Genomic DNA, 17888 nt, shown 5'->3' on the forward strand with positions numbered 1-17888 from the left:
TGCAGAACCCAGCACCTCTCTCCTTTCTTGCCCCTCCCCCCCCCAAAGTCCAGCACCTCTTTCCCTTTCTGTGTCCCCTTTCTTTCTCACCCCACAATGGATCTCTCTTCCTACCTAACCTCCTTGTGCAGCACCTCTCTCCCTCCTTACCCCCCCCCCCCCCCCGATGCAGCATCTGTGTCCCTCCTTACCTTCCCCATGATGCAGCACTTGTGTCCCTCCTTGCCCCCCTTCCAAAAAAATGCAGCACCTGGCTCCCTCATTGCCCCACCACCACCATGCAGCACCTGTTTCCCTCCTTGCCCCCCCCCCCCCCACCATACAGCATCTCTCTCCCTGTTTGTCCTTCCTCACTCTGCCACCCACAATCCAGTACCTCTCCTCTTCTTAAGTTTTTCTTGCTACCATCTATGCAGTACAACCACTCTTCGTGAAGAGGATGCTTCAACCAATCCCAGAGTCTTCCTTCAGAAAGGGCAGGACGCAGCTGAAGGAAGGGCCCCTGGGATTGGCAGAAGCAGCTATTGCTGAGTAGCAGGCAGCTTCAGCCAATCCCAGGGCATTTCTTCAGCAAAGGCGGGATGCAGCTAAAGGACGATCCCTGGGATTGGCAGAAACAGCTACTGCTGAGAAGCAGACTGATTCAGCCAATCCTGTAGCCTTCCTTTAGCAAGGGTGTGACGCAGCTGCAGAAGGCCCTCGGGATTGCTATTGAGTGCTGGCACTACACAGATCGTGGTGGTAAGAAGAACTTTTTAAAAAAGAGGAGAGGTAGGCACTGGATTGTGAGTGGCAGGGGAAGACGCCAATGCATTAGACTGGGCCCCTTAAGCATGTGAGCTGGAGAAGGAGCCCGACTATGTGTGTCACACGCTGAATGCGTGTTACTTGGCATGTCTGTGAGCTGCCAAAGGACTCTGGGAAAAACGTTATTCAAAGATGGAGAATGGGAGCAAGGTATAAAAAAAAATTCAGTATGTTGGCATATCCCTTGAACTTGAAGCACTGCCAGGTCTATCGTTGTAAAAGAGGAAATATTTTGGCACCACCAAGATACTGTCTTTTTCAGGCCATCCCTCCAAAAACAGCAGCTGTCAGTTGGAAAAGTGCTGAGGTTGGTCACTTGAGGCCTAAGATTACTTTAGAAAAACTACTGGGGTCTCTGGCTGAGATTCAGGAAAATGCTGAAATTATTTTTAAAAAGTACCCCAAAAACATCATGTGTATGGGAGGATGTCAAATAGAAAGCAACTGCTGAAGGAAAGCTGTAGGATCCTTAGCATTAGCATAGAAAATTTTATGTACAAGTCTAGTAAAATTGGTAAAAAAATAATACTCTGAATTGTTTCACCAAATTCAGTAAACGTTGAAAACTATCCCTGGCAACTTTGTTTTTCTATTGGATTTCAGGTGTGCAACCAACATGTAATTTAAGCATTCAACTAATGACTTGACTATTAGCAAAATGAGCCATTCTTCACTGTACTGAAGATTTTTCACAATCTCTGATCATCCTGTGGCACTTCCTTAATGTGGCTTTCTTGCCCGACTGAAATTTTGTAGAAAGCAAGACTACAGCGTTAGTACTTGCTAAGATTAAAAGGAAGTCTTGAATATAGCTCAGAGAAAAAAGGCACATAGGGGACAATGATCATATGTATGTTATCTTTTACCACCTGCACAATGGTCATAAGCAGGAACTACTTTCATGACTGATAGCTCAAGACTGACCACTGCCATTAGTGTGAAGGTGTAGTGTAGTTGTTAAAATCAATAAACCACCACTTAGGACAGGGCTTCCCAAACCTGTCCTGGTGACCCCACAGCCAGTCATGTTTGCAGGATATTTAAAATTAATATGCACAAGGTCAATTTATATACAAATGTCCCTCATGTATATTCATCATGGATATCCTGATAATCCTACTGGTTACAGAATCACCAGGCAGATTTGAGAATCTGCATCTCAGACATGAACCTTTTTGTGCTCTGAGAAATTCCCTTTACTTCCCTGGGTTTTAGTTTATCCATCTGGAAGATTCCAAAACCCATTGTAGGGGTATGATAGCAGACTAAAATTAGTTGGTTATCTTTCAAATTAACCTAACCAACTAGACTTGCAGCTGATTATTTTCCTAAATCTAGCCTGTCAACCAGTTAAAGGAAAGGCTGAGCCCCTACTTTGTGATCGCCTGATCCCCCCCACCTGCATGTAAAAACAAGGCTCCCATACCACCGTCTTCTGATCCTCACCCTACACCAGACACTTTGTAAAAATAAATATATAAATATGGAGAAGGGCCCCAAAGACCTCCTCCATATTCCCCCCCCCCCTAGAAAATTCCAAGTAACCCCCTAGCCTCTTCTGTGAAAAGTGACCTGGATAAATGATGCTTGGAGTTTTGAGAGGGTAGGTTTTCATGGGGAAATCAAGAACAGAACACTACTTCAGGGACACCATATTTTTAATCCAATACTAACCAGCAAGAAACAGAAACATAAAACATGATGGCAGATAAGATCATTTGGCCAATTTGGGAGGGGGACTGTAATGTACCACATTTTTACATGACAGTATGAGACTGGAGGTGGTAGGTACAGGTGGGGAGTGGTATTGGTACCAGACACTTTCCCCCAGATTCTGTATGTCACCCAAATTTGGGCACGGATCCCAAAAGCGCATGTAAACTAATAATCAATTAGGTGCTAGCAGTCACTGGAGTTAATAGGCACTAATTAGGAGTTACATGCACATCTGCCCTATGCCTTATTCTATAACACGTGTGCCTATATTTCATAGGTTTAATGACCATAAATCCAGGATTCAGAATCGGGTCATGACAGCACCATTGGGTGGAATAGCAACATACTGTAAATGCTATACGTTGGAGGATTATTGACAAAATTGAGTTGGGAGTGGAAGGCGGTGATGTGGATAGACTACTCAATTACAAAGAACTGCACTGGAATTTTACTTTGAACACCACTGCACCTGACAGGTTGAATTTGGATTTAGACTGATCGTCCTTGATTTTAAACTCTGCATTTAATTGGTTGAGTCATGTGATTATGTATAAAGGAACTTCCTGTTTAGGACGCCATCAGAGTGAACAGAATGAACTTAGGGCATGATTGCCTATACAGGTTTTCATTATGAATGATGAAGTACATAGTAAGTGATTTAATTTATAACTTGTTTTATACATTGATTTTTTGTTTGTTTGTTTGTTTTAAGGACCAGCCTTTGAAGCAGCTTCTGCGAAACATGGCCCATGTCAGCATTGGGGGTCCTACTCACAGGACAACTGTGTTCTAATGAACGTTGACTAAGATACAGTGGGGGAAATAAGTATTTGATCCCTTGCTGATTTTGTAAGTTTGCCCACTGACAAAGTCATGAGCAGCCCATAATTGAAGGGTAGGTTATTGGTAACAGTGAGAGATAGCACATCACAAATTAAATCCGGAAAATCACATTGTGGAAAGTATATGAATTTATTTGCATTCTGCAGAGGGAAATAAGTATTTGATCCCCCACCAACCAGTAAGAGATCTGGCCCCTACAGACCAGGTAGATGCTCCAAATCAACTCGTTACCTGCATGACAGACAGCTGTCGGCAATGGTCACCTGTATGAAAGACACCTGTCCACAGACTCAGTGAATCAGTCAGACTCTAACCTCTACAAAATGGCCAAGAGCAAGGAGCTGTCTAAGGATGTCAGGGACAAGATCATACACCTGCACAAGGCTGGAATGGGCTACAAAACCATCAGTAAGACGCTGGGCGAGAAGGAGACAACTGTTGGTGCCATAGTAAGAAAATGGAAGAAGTACAAAATGACTGTCAATCGACAAAGATCTGGGGCTCCACGCAAAATCTCACCTCGTGGGGTATCCTTGATCATGAGGAAGGTTAGAAATCAGCCTACAACTACAAGGGGGGAACTTGTCAATGATCTCAAGGCAGCTGGGACCACTGTCACCACGAAAACCATTGGTAACACATTACGACATAACGGATTGCAATCCTGCAGTGCCCGCAAGGTCCCCCTGCTCCGGAAGGCACATGTGACGGCCCGTCTGAAGTTTGCCAGTGAACACCTGGATGATGCCGAGAGTGATTGGGAGAAGGTGCTGTGGTCAGATGAGACAAAAATTGAGCTCTTTGGCATGACCTCAACTCGCCGTGTTTGGAGGAAGAGAAATGCTGCCTATGACCCAAAGAACACCGTCCCCACTGTCAAGCATGGAGGTGGAAATGTTATGTTTTGGGGGTGTTTCTCTGCTAAGGGCACAGGACTACTTCACCGCATCAATGGGAGAATGGATGGGGCCATGTACCGTACAATTCTGAGTGACAACCTCCTTCCCTCCGCCAGGGCCTTAAAAATGGGTCGTGGCTGGGTCTTCCAGCACGACAATGACCCAAAACATACAGCCAAGGCAACAAAGGAGCGGCTCAGGAAGAAGCACATTAGGGTCATGGAGTGGCCTAGCCAGTCACCAGACCTTAATCCCATTGAAAACTTATGGAGGGAGCTGAAGCTGCGAGTTGCCAAGCGACAGCCCAGAACTCTTAATGATTTAGAGATGATCTGCAAAGAGGAGTGGACCAAAATTCCTCCTGACATGTGTGCAAACCTCATCATCAACTACAGAAGACGTCTGACCGCTGTGCTTGCCAACAAGGGTTTTGCCACCAAGTATTAGGTCTTGTTTGCCAGAGGGATTAAATACTTATTTCCCTCTGCAGAATGCAAATAAATTCATATACTTTCCACAATGTGATTTTCCGGATTTAATTTGTGATGTGCTATCTCTCACTGTTACCAATAACCTACCCTTCAATTATGGGCTGCTCATGTCTTTGTCAGTGGGCAAACTTACAAAATCAGCAAGGGATCAAATACTTATTTCCCCCACTGTAAGTGTTACAGTACTTTAAATTGTGGATAATGGAACAGGATTGCTATATTTATTTATTTATTTATTATTTGTTACATTTGTATCCCACATTTTCCCATTTATTTGCAGGCTCAATGTGGCTTACATAGTACCGTAAAGGCGTTCGCCAAGTCCGGTAGAGAAACAAAAAAAAATAAAATAAACAAGTCACCACTGAGGTCTCTTAAAGGTTGATATTAGGCGGCAATCTGTATTGAGAACTTGGCTGTATCTGTTTTAATATTTTAGTAGCATTAAGCTTTTATAGCTGTTCCTAAATTTCATTCTGCACAACTCAAAATGGGGGTGGCCATGGGAGGGGCATGGGCATTTCTAGAAATTAGACGCAATGTTATAAAAAACCTGCATGTTATGCTCAAGATGAGTGAGCTGTTAGGCTGTAGTCAAGTTTGCACTACCCACCAGGCCCGAAGGCTAGACAAGTCCAACTGGCAGCAGGTGAGTCTTCTGGCAGAAGGAAAGCCAACACTTGATTCAAGAAGGGCCCTGGGGCTCGCCTTAGTTGGAAGACAGGAGTAGACCAGCAGGGACCTGACAGGAGTCAACTAGATATGCAGAATATGACTGGAACAACGCCGAAAACTCTGGAACAAGGCTGCATATGCAAGAACAATGCAGAAAGCTCAGGAACAAGACTGGATATGCAGGAACAAAGCTAAAGCAACTCTCCAAGACAACGCTAGGAGACCTGTTGCTAAGGCACTGGCCAAGCAGCACTGCAGCACCAACAATACAGCCTGAGACCCCCAAGGGAGCCACAGACCGACCCTGATGACCCCTCCTTGGGCCAGAAGGTGAGTTGGGGCACGGCCACAGCCATGACAGTACCTCTTCCCCAAAGACTTCTTTCCTTTCAGTCCAGGTTTAGGTCTATGGGGAAACACATGGTGAAACCTTCTGACGAGCGAGGGGAGGGGGGGGGCATGGGCCTCAGTAGCTGGTTCCCAGGAGTTCCAAGCGATGAGGTATTGGAGTTTGCCTTGCATCCATCTAGAATATATAATGTCTTGGACCTCGTATTCGGTGTCTGGATCCGTAGATATGGTAGAGGGTGTGGGAGTACAATTCCCTTTCCACTTCAGTACCAAAGGTTTCAGAAGAGATACGTGGAACACAGGATGGATCCACAGAGTAGGAGGTGAATTGGATGCCTCGATCCCAGACTATCGTTTTCAGTAGCCTGTGCAGATGGAAAATTTCCTTGAAGTAATATTAGTCTAAAACAGACAGATGGTAGTCCTGGTAAAGGAATAACATGGGCCAATTTAGAAACATTGATCCACAACCACACAGATAGTGGTAAAGCCCTCAGAAAAGGGAAGATGTTACAAAATCCATGGCAATATGGACCCACAGTGCCTTCGGTACTGGAAGGGGTTGATGAAGTCCCTGTGTACGTGACTGTGATGGCCTGTGCTGCGCACAGACTGGGAAGGAAGTCACAAAGTTATGTACATCCTCTCTCATATGCAGCCTACCAAAAGGCATGGGATATAAGTTCTAGTGTCCTGCGGACTCCTGGATGCCTGGCGATCTTGGAATTGTGGCCCCATCTTAATACTCTATTTCAGAGGTGCTTGGATACAACTGTCTTGCCTGGAGGTACTGACAGAAATGTGGCAGCAAGGATCTTGGCAAGATCTACTATAGGTCGAAGATCCTGACTTTCATCGGTAGGCTCATAGGGCCGAGAAAATGCATTGGCACATACATTCTTTTCAGCTGGGCAGAAAACTACCCAGAAGTCAAAGCAAACAAAAAATAATGACCACCGTGCTTGACAGGGGTTTAGCCCCAAACCCCCGTCAAGTACAGAAGATTCTTTTGACAATGAATGGGTGCTTAGAACCTTCAAGAAGGTAGCACCATTCCTCTAATGCAACCTTGATGGCTAGTAGCTCTCGGTCCCCAACGGTGTTACTCTTTTCTGATGGTGAGAATTTCTTGGAGAAGGCAGCACATGGTAATAACTTCCCATTAGTGGCTGGCTGGGATAGGATGGCACTGGCTCCTATGGTGGAGGCATCGACTTCCACGAAGAAAGGCTTCTCAGGATCTGGAAAGAGTACCAGGTTGGCGCAAGGGTTGGCATCCTTCCAAGTCAGGGCAGTATGAGGCGCAGCGATGGTGGAATAGCCATGTATAAACTGGCGATAGTAAACAGCAAGGCCCAGAAAGTACTGCAAAGCTCATCACCCCTCCAGGCGAGGCCAATCACAAATAGCAGAGAGCTTGGCCGGATGCATCTTAAGGCTCTGATCAGATATAATGTAGCTCAAGAATGGCAGCTCGTTCCAGTCTAAGGTACACTTTTCCAGCTTAGCATACAGGTGGTTCTCACGGTGACGTTGCACAACCTGTTTCACTTGTGGGCGGTGTTGGAATAGATTAATATATCATCTAGTTAAACTAGGACACAATTCAGTAACAAGTCCTGGAAGATATTGTTTATAAAATTTTGGAGGACTGCTGCGGCATTGGACAGTCCAAATGGCATAACCAAATATTCATAATGTCCGTCTCTAGTACTGAAGGCCATCTTTCATTCGTTTCTCCTCATGGATATGAATCAAATTGTATGCTCCCCTCAAGTCCAGTTTTGTACAGATATGACCTCCTTGAAGTCGGTCAAACAGTTCAGATATCAGCAGAAGCGGATATTTGGTTTTGATTGTAATGGTGTTCAATTCTCTGTAAATCGATGCAGGGAGGTAAAGTACCATCATTCTTCCCTACAAAAACAAAACAAAAACCCGGCCCTAGCCAGAGAAGTGGATTGACGAACTAACCCTCTCTGTAGGTTCTCAGCAATGTAGTTGGACATGGCCTAAATCTCGGGGACAGAGAGTGAATAAACCTTTCTCCGAGGTGGCGTCTTCCCCGGCAAAAGGTCGATGGGGCAATCATACTCCCAGTGCAGAGGAGGGGCTTCCACTTGTTCAGCATAGACCACATAGACTCTGGAACACTTATGTTAACAGTAGGGCAATCCCTCTGGAACACTTATGTTGTCAGTAACCAAAGCCACAGTAGGTTTTACTAAGTCCATACAGCGTTGGAGGCAAGTAGTAATTTTGCTGTTCTCCCAGTCTAAAGCATGGTAAATCTGGGATGACTGGTTTCACAGATGTTTGGAGAAGGTAGAAGACAATAGCCTCCCTGTGGATGGCCCCTACTCGCAAACATAGGGGTACAGTTTTAGCTCCAAGGTGCCCCTGGATGTTTCCATGCACCAAGGAAACTGGAATGGCGTTAAGTCCTGGGTTAGAATTTTATAATGTCGGATGAGAGCCTTGTCAATGGAATTCTCTCTGGCTCCGAGTCAATGAAGGTCTCGGTTATCTTGATTTCTTCACCAAAGTCCAGTAATGCTGGGACTAGAAACTGGGTTCAGGGAATTCTAGGAGATGGACCTAGTGTTGTTTCCCCTGCCAGAGCTAGACTTTTTTGGACATTTAACAGCATAACGTCCTTGCTCCCCGCAATAGAGGTGCAGTTTCCGAGACCTTCGTCTAATGCTTTCTCTTGTTCTGAAATGGGGGGAATGTCTACCTGCATTGGCTCCCTGAAGTCTATGGAAGCACCCTCCCTAGTATGAGGGCGTATTGCTAGCTGGAAGCACAGCACCAAATGGACCATCCTGCAGAAAGGCTGTCGTTCCCGGGCATGTTCCTGCAGCCAGATATCTACCCAGTTACAAATGCAGATGAGATCATCCAGTGAAGAAGGGAGATCCCGTTCCACCAGCTCATCTTTAATTTGGGATGCCAGCCCCTGCCAAAAGACCACAAGACTTATTATTCTAATTTAACTCTGATGCCAGAGTGTGGAACTGGATGGCGTAACTCTCAAGGGTCTGTGACCTCTGTTTCAATCTAAGGAGCTCAGAAGCCACAGGAAAAGCCTTCCCCAGCTTATCAAGGACCCTCCGAAATTGCTCAAGGAAGTTATTAAGATCATGGAGCACTGGGTTGTTCCATTCCCAGAGTGTAAAAGCCCACGCAAGGGCTTAGCCTATCAATAACATATGCCACACAAGCCCTGTCCGATGGAGGGTCCCTTGCCTGAAGCTCAAAAATTATCCGGCATTGGTTAATGAATCCTTTACAGATCTTGAGGCTACTGTCGTATCTTGGAGGAACCACCAAACAAATGTCAGATGATGCACAGGCTGCTACCACGAGCGGGGTGGCCAAATGTCTGGGTGGATCTGGAGCTGAAGTAGTCAAGACCTGAGGAGAGGCTGCCATCTGTAGGTGGTCCTTCCGAGTAGTCAGGACCTGAACCAGACAACTGCTAAAGCTGAAAAGCCAGTTGCTGGAGCAGCTGCAGAGCAGGTGACCCTTCCGAGCTTATGGCCTTAGCAATCTGTCACGATCAAGGTAAGTGAGCTCTGGCTGCAGTTCGGTTTGTGCTACCCACCAGGCCCGAAGGCTAAGCAGGTTCAACTGACAGCAGGTGTGTCACACAGCAGAAGCAAGGCCATGCGTACTTCAAGAAGGGCCCTGGGGCTGGCCTTAGTTGGAAGACTCAGGAACCAGGCTACGGGTACTTGAACGAGTCTAGATATGCGGGAACAATGCAGAAGGCTCCGGAACCCGGCTGCGGGTACTGGAATGAGGCTGGATATACTGGAACAATGTGGAAGGCTCAGGAACCAGGATGGATATGTGGGAACTATGCTGAATGCTCAGGAACCAGGCTGCGAGTACTAGAACGAGGCTGGATATGCAGGTACAATGCGGAAGGCTCAGGAACCAGGCTCCCAGCACACTGGGCAGCACAGCGGCCATCCTGCAGTATCGAGACAGCCAGAGACTCCCAGGGGAGCTGCGGACCGACCCCGATGCCCCCTTCTGAAGCCAGAAGGTGAGTCGGAGAGCGGGGAACGACCACAGCCATAATGCTGTATTCATGCACTTAACTGTCATCAGTTGGGCATGATCATTTGACCAGCTTTTGGCAGGCATAAGGGCTCACGTCCAGAGTTAAGCACGAGAAACGTGCTACGACAGTGTTCTGTAAAGGGCACTCGGCGCACAGCACTCTTTACAGAACACTATCTTAGCGCAAATCATAACAGCATCATTTACTGAATCTGGTCCATTCTTCTTATGTTGAGGCCAAAGTTAGGCCTGCTATTGTGACACCAAGATTTGACTGGCCAAGTTAAGCAGCTATACTGCAAATCCTTGTTATCTTAACCCTTCACATACAAAACTTAGATTGTGAGCCCTCTAGGGACAAAGAAATGCCTAGTGGACCTGAATATAAGTCACCGGTGTGAGCTAAATCCAAAATAATAAATAATTGATATTGTCAGTCGATTTTTTCCATCCTAATCCTACACCCAGATTCTCATTAAAGTTAACTATTTGGAGGAAGAAAACAAAAAACATAGGAGACAAAATTTAACCTCATCAGTTCTCAAAGGCTTTGATCTAGCCTGCCTAGATCTTTGCTTACCCTCTGAATACGGGCCTCTTTGATGCCTTCATATAGTCCAAGGGAAATCTTATATGGATGCACTGCTAACGAAATTCCTTTTTATATATATATATATATATATATATATATATATATATATATATATATATATATATATATATATATATATACACACACATACATACATACACACACACACATATATATATACATATACACACACACAACATTTGAGTGTAACTCCTGAGATTCACCATACCACACCCGTTCTTTCATACAGATGTCTATTTACTAAGAAATTTTCTTCTTTGCAGTGGTCACAAAAACAACAAATTTTCTTTGCAGTGAGATGATCAGGTGGGGAATAATACATTTCACAATTCAGAAATGACCACAAACCACGAGTTTGTGGGAGAAGTAAAACCTCATATACACATGATCACTTAAGGGCAAGTTCACACTTACTTCCTCATACTGTAAATTCTACTGTGCACCAATGTTTCTCCTTACAAATGCTCCTTTTCAGACTTTTCATTTAAAATTAAAATGTATTTATTGGTAAAAGTGGCATAAAGCTTTTATACAGTTAAAGTAAAATGCTAAACACAGGTACAGGTGCTACATACATACAGAAAAAAAAACATATTTCCTTTAGAAATGTATAGCGTTTCTATGAAACCCAGCCCGTCCTCTTAAAAAAAAACCATGGAGCTGTGTTTCATCTCTGATAGCCAGGAGAAAGTGATTATTTTTTTGTGCCAGAATACCAGTGCAACAAAATCAGTGTGCCAGAACTTGAAAATTGTTGTGCACAGCCCAGACAAAATGAATGTTCTTGAGCTGAGAAGCCAAGTGAGAAAAGTTAAAAAGCTAATCTAAAAAGCCTGCCAGATTATTTGATTAGCAGCGAAACAGTCAAAAGTAGCAGCCTTCTACCCAAACCTTTAGAATAAAAAGGTTCTTAAAAAAAAAAGGGCAATCAATCTCACAGCAATCCTCAAGAAAACCTGATTTAATAGGTACCTGAAGAATTCAAAGGGAAATTGGATTCCCGAACCGTAACATTAGCTACACCTCCCATACTGAGTGATGGCCAAGTGGCTAGATCATTTCCTCTTCTCTTTGCATACCTTTGTTTTAAAGCACGAACAAACAAGACTTAAAAGGGAAAAAAAGAAGAAGGATAAAAGACTGGCCTTTTATCTCTTCAGGAGAGAAACATGTCTGTATTTTCAAGCACTCCCCGCTCTTAAAACTCCGATTCTTATATATCTCTTGCTACGAATAAAAGGGTACACCAAAAAGGCATCAAAACCCAATTATCACGAAAGATATTCTGTTCCCAGTATTCGGGTACACATTAAATCTTGCCAATAAATACTCACTCTTCAAGGTGTAACTGAATAACTGGGCATTAAGAACACATCAACCCACCCCGCCCACACACTCATAAAAACTAGTCGTAGCTGCAAATCTGACCTTTTCAATTAATCACACTACGTGCAATTTCTTTTTGTTGAAATCGAGGTTGTGAGAGTGCATTAGAAAAAAAAAAACACTCATCTCAGCCCTCCACCCCCCCCCCCCCCCCCCCCCCCACTACACAGAAGGCTTTGTATTGACAAAGCGAGACAATAAAACAATGTTGAGCACAAGGCTGGATTACATCTGATGAACTGGTTCCCACACTAGTCAGGCACACTTACTGCAAAGCCCAAAAGCGCCAGAGAGAAAGCAAAGTAGCACTAGAACCCGGACAGCGGGGGTGGATGAGCATAATCTCCCTCCCCCCCCCCCCCCCGGAGCACTGGGAAGGAACCATTTCACTTCCAGCACTGCATTTTGCTCAAGGGATTGGGGGAGGAAAAATTCAAAGAAAACGGATTCGGTTCTTCTGCCGGATCCACATGCACCCGGTCAAGAGAGACTCTGACCAGCGCCGGCGTTCTGAACGGTGTGCGAGCCTGCACGGAAGCTCCCTCCTATTTAAACACCATGGACAGTAACAGGGGAGCCGTCGCCAGGCACACACAGATCGAGGGCCGCCACATGCCACACTACTTACTTGCACGGTCCATCCAGTCTGCTCTTGTTGGGCAGACTGGATGGACCGTGCAGGTCTTTTTCTGCCGTCATCTACTATGGTACTCTCTGCAAATACCCCTGCAGCGGTGTAAGTTACAACGGCGTGCACCCAGAGCCCACTCTCCGATAATATAACTAGATCTATTACTGTGCACACTGAACACAATACACAGATCGGCTCGGAGGACCAGCAATCAACACGCCCAGCAGAGTGTGAATATGCGTCTCCCCCATGGAGCCGGTGCAAGGGTAGTGCAAGAACCTTACACCCCCCCCCCCCCATTAACTTTCATGCCTCTAGCCTACAGCACCCCACACAAACATTTTGATAATTGAACTCAACCATCAAGATCATCATAGAAGCACCCTACAACGATGCTGGTTAAAAAAGCATGTGCTGCTGGCTCTCAGGACCTATTGTTCTGTTTTGTCTGCTGTTGCTGCCTCCAATACTGTGATCTAGGCGACTGCCTAGTCTTGCCCAATGGTTGAACCCCCCCCCCCCCCCCCCCCCCCGGCAAGTAACAGCAGCAAAAGATTCATCCGGCAAAAAGGAGTAACATCAAGCCGATCGAGAGAGGCAGAAAGCTCAACTCCAACCCAGTAGAAAAAAAATGTTACCCAGCGGCATAGGAACAATAATAATAGCGGCACAAGTAGAGTCTTCCAAGCCACTCCCTGCCAGCGCCCTGCCCCAGCCCTTGAACGCTTCGGAGCCACCTGCTAACGTGGGTGAATGCGCTCCCAGGGCCCTCATCCTCCCCTCCGGCCGCTGCACCTGCAGCAGAGTACGAAGCGGACATACATACGTTTCCCCCTCTCCCACGATCTTACCTGCTGCTGCAGCAACACCGCCAGCACTAGTAGCGGCAGGCTCCGCGCCGCCCGATGCACGGGTACGGTGGCCATGGGCACAGGGCAAGGAAGAGAGAGCGGTGGTGGTGGTGGCGGCGGTGCTGCTGTTGCTCCTGATGGAGAAGGTTTCTCCCGGGAAGGTAACAATCCCTGGCACAAAGCGGGGCTCCACACGCCCCCGCCCCTCCCGGGACACCGGCAGGCTCCCCCGCCTCAGACGAGCACGAGCACCAGACCACTACCCCGCAGTTCCTCGGAGGTTTTTGTCCACAACCCGCCTCCTTCTTCCTCCTCCAGCCGCCGGAGTCCCGCAGAGAGAAGGCGATCGCAGTAAAGCTCCAGGATGCGCCGCTGGGATCTGCTTGCTCTCCTCTTCCTCCCTGGTTTATCCCCCACGTCTCTAATCCGCGCTTCTCTCGTCTCGGCGTGCAGGCAACTGTGCGCGGCCGGGACTGCGCTGATGCTGCTGCTGCGGCCTCGCCCCCAGCGCTACACCCCGCCTCTGGACCACCCGCTCCCTCCTCGCCTGTCTCCTCCCACCTCCGCCCCTGAGCAACCCCGGCCCGCCCTCAGTAGCCCCTCTTGCCCAGGGTCAGGATCGGCAGTGCTTGTGCTGCCGGTCTTTCATCCCGACTGTCTCCGGAGTCTCAGTTGCAAGACTGCACGAATAGATTTCGTTTCTTTCGCAGGTCTTTAGAAAGAAGGTACTAACACAGAGGTAGAAGGGATGAATTATTATTACTATCATTATTATTGTTGTTTATTTTTCCGGTCTCCGATGATTTAATTGTCCCCCTTCCTCTTTTTTTAACAATTTGGGGGGGGGGGGAGGATTTGGTTTTTTTTTGTTGTTGTTTTTGTATTTTTTTTTTTTTTGCTTCAGCGGAATATATTTTCCATCTGAAACAGCCGTATGCTAAGAGCCTGTACTTGCAATGAATCCCCTCTCTTTCTTTTCTTTCTTTAAACTGGGAACACAGCACAGATTCAAACGATCGGGCTACGCCCACGTTCCCTGCGTTCATTCACTTTGGGTTTTTGGTTTTTTTTTACTTTCGTTCCGTGCCTAGAGGATGAAGGTTGGAACAAGTTAAAATAATAATAACGATAAATATAAGAAGGGTACGGTCGTACGGAGTCCACATAAAACGGGTGCGATTGTTTTTCAGCTCCTGTGTGTTTCCAATGAGCCACCTGCTGGGAGAGCGAGATTGGCAGCAGGAATGGGGCTGATGGTACTTACAACCTTCTCTACTAATGTTATTTAGCCCAGTAGGACCTTATCTGTAAATGGTATCAAACCACATTTTAAGAGCCTGGTACAAAACTTCAGACTGTGGTAGTCCGTATGAGTTTTCCTGAATATGAAAATTAGAGAGCGAGAGCGTTGTTAAATACAAAGGAGGGGGAGGGACGCAGAGAGCAGTCTAAGGGTGACACATAATGAACGTTCAGGCTCGGGGGGGGGGGAGAGGGAGGAATGCTCTGCACAGAGAGAACTGACGCCCCATAATTGCCAGCCTTGTATGGAAGATGGCACTTTGTGATGATTATACAGAAATCCTTTGCTTTGCTTTCATCTACTAGGCCAGTCCTACAATTGTCAAGGAATCCAATTAAAGCTGCCCTTCCTGCATGAAATACCGTTTAACATGTGTACCATTGTGGGACGTGAATGTGCCATTTATTTCACACCTAAATTATAGATAAAAATAGAAAAATCACTGTTAAAATCCTGAGTTGTTTTGGGGTTTTTTAGGAGTAGCAAAATGTCTGGCTCTTTTTAGGACATTGCTATTTTGGGAGTAGGGTTTGCGTGTTATTTATATCAACAAACTACTCAGTTTATGCCTCTTCCCATTCAGTGTACACCATGTTTCTTTAATTTGGACTAAACAAGTGTTTAGCTTTCTACTTAAATCTTAACAGATGTATGAAAACATGAATGAAATTAGGGGGGTGCAGCCCAAAAATGTTTTATTTTCCAGTGTCCTTTACAGGAATTTTATTCTATTTATTTTTCATTTGAGGGTAATGTCATAAATAGTATATGCTCATTTTCAATAGTGTGTGCACTATTTGCACATGTGCAAATAATTATGCACTCAAGACAAATCCCTCCTTTCAGTACCCTTCTCCACCACCGCCAACTCCAGGCTCCGCCCTTTCTGCCTCGCCTCACACCATGCTTGGAATAAACTCCCCGAGCCCATACGCCAGGCCCCCTCCCTGCCTATCTTCAAATCCTTGCTCAAAGCCCACCTCTTCAATGTCACCTTCGGCACCTAACCACTATACCTTTATTCAAAAAATCTAGACTGCCCCAACTTGACATTTCGTCCTTTAGATTGTAAGCTCCGTTGAACAGGGGCTGTCCTTTTTTGTTAAACTGTACAGCGCTGCGTAACCCTAGTAGTGCTCTAGAAATGTTAAGTAGTAGTAGTAGGTATGCACTATTGAGACATAATACACACTCATTGGAAAGAATGTGCTTCTTTCCAACATAAGAGGAAAAAAAAACCTAAATTTGGGTTTTTTCTATTGTTGACATTTCCCATGTCATCTAAGACATCCCCCTACATGAAACCCTTTAAAAATATGATCAACACGTTTTCTTTTCTAGAAGACAAAAATGTTATGATCACCACTTCCCAAGCCAAAAGGAGCTTAAATGTTAGGAGCACCTTTTACAAAGTGGTGCTACCAATTAGTGTGCACTGAATGTGAAGAAGCTAATCGGTAGTGCCACTCCGTAAAAGGAGCCCAAGGTTTGGCAGAAAATAAGAAGCTTACTACGCTTTTCATAGCAAATCTTGCAATAAATGAACCAGGGGCTTACTAGGTGGGGGCATGAGCCCCTGCAGATTTAGCCCTGGCCCCCCTGCTTTCACCCCACCCCCCTGCCACTGACCTTCCCCCGCCACATTCGACCCCCCCCCCCCTGCCGTCAGGTACCTTTGCTGGTGGGGGTCCCCAACCCCCACCAGCCGAAGTCCTCTTCAGATCCGGTCTCCGGCGCGTTGCTGATCTGGATTCTGTTTTTGTGAGTCCTGACAGATACAGAATCCAGATCAATGAACGCACCGGACTCGGAGACCGGCGCTGAAGGGGACTTCGGCTGGCGGGGGTTGGGGACCCCCGTCAGCAAAGGTACCTGGTGGTGGCAGGGGAAGGTTGGAGGTGGGAGCGGGGGTCAAAAGTGGTGGAGAGGTTGGCCCCGCTGGGGGGGGGGCTAAAATGTTCCCCCTCACCTCGGGCTCTAGACCCCCCTCCCGCTGAAGTCTGGCTACGCCCCTGAAATGAACATTATTTGATTTGAAAAGTTCTGATTTTGGAAACAGCAGTTATTTTTAAAAAGCAGTCCTCTGGTATATACTACCCAGCTGTGGTAGTTTGTCCTATGAAGCAGCTTATCCATGTAATATGGCTGTGTACTCTGTGCATAAGTGTCTAGCAGTATGGCTCTCAAATGGATTGGAAACTCTGCTACCTTTGGGTGTCCCCTTGTCTAGCACCTCGCCTCTTAAGCAGGAGGAGGAGGGGGAGAATGGAAAGATAAAAGCTGAAAAGTGTGGTTCCTATTTGTAGTATATTAATTTTTCCCCATGTTCTATAAATGGCGCCCAAAGTTGGGCATGAAAGTGAATGTGACGTTAAAGAATAGATCTATTATGCGCATAAACAAGTTGGCTTTATTGGCAATAATTATCAGCAGTTGGCATTCAAAAGCGCTAATTGGCACTAATTACTGGTTATGTACATATCTGCTCTGCATCCCTATTATATAACCTGCGTGCCTAATTCATCTCACGCGTAGCTCCAAAGGGGGCATAGATAGATTTGGGCATTCCCAGAATTTAGGTGTTGAGTTGTAGAATACTTCCATTTCCATACCTAACAGTAGTTAAATGCGAGCATTTATACCAGCCTTTGGCAGGTGTAAATGCTCACGCTTCAAGTTACAGCAGAAAAAACGGTGGAGATGGCCAAAGAAGACCAGTGTGCAACCAAATGTTCATTTATTGGTATCAGTTCACACAAACATGATAAAAAGTGCACAGTCTCTTGACGAACTTGTCCAGTCACATATAACGGACTTGATACGGGCCATGTTTTTTGGCTACATTGCCTGCGTCAGGAGTCCTAAACAGCAAAACTAGACAAATAAATAGAAACCATAAAAAATGCTGGAAATACATATTATAAATACAGTCGTTCTAAAAAGACATACATGATAGAACACCTGATGTAGGCAAGGTAGCCAAAACACAGCCTATGTAGAGTCCGTTATATGCGATTGGACAAGTTTGACAAGAGACTGTGCACCTTTTATCATTTTTGTGTGGACTGAGGCTAATAAAAGACATTTTGGCTGCACTCTGGGGGTTTTTTGGCCATCTCCACTGTTTTTCTGCTGTAAGGTGTGGTGGTTTGTCCCTCTCTCTTTTGTTCCATGCCTAAAGTTAGGCATCAAAATATCTTAAGCTAGTATTCTATAAATGAACTAACTAACTTCCGCAAACTACTGAAGAC

General features: G+C 45.8%; 1 protein-coding gene across 1 annotated transcript in view; it reads right to left on the bottom strand.

Moving 5' to 3' along the window:
- CDH2 (cadherin 2) overlaps positions 1-13825 on the bottom strand; it is a 423873-nt gene extending 410048 nt beyond the window's left edge. Inside the window, exon 1 of the mRNA XM_030213715.1 lies at positions 13335-13825. Within this exon, the coding sequence (XP_030069575.1) occupies positions 13335-13409 (75 nt within the window). The 5' untranslated portion in view covers positions 13410-13825. The remainder of the gene's footprint in view (positions 1-13334) is intronic.
- Positions 13826-17888: the final 4063 nt, after the last annotated feature.

The sequence above is a fragment of the Microcaecilia unicolor genome, chromosome 1, assembly GCF_901765095.1.
Source record: "Microcaecilia unicolor chromosome 1, aMicUni1.1, whole genome shotgun sequence".
In the NCBI taxonomy this organism is placed as follows: Eukaryota; Metazoa; Chordata; class Amphibia; order Gymnophiona; family Siphonopidae; genus Microcaecilia; species Microcaecilia unicolor.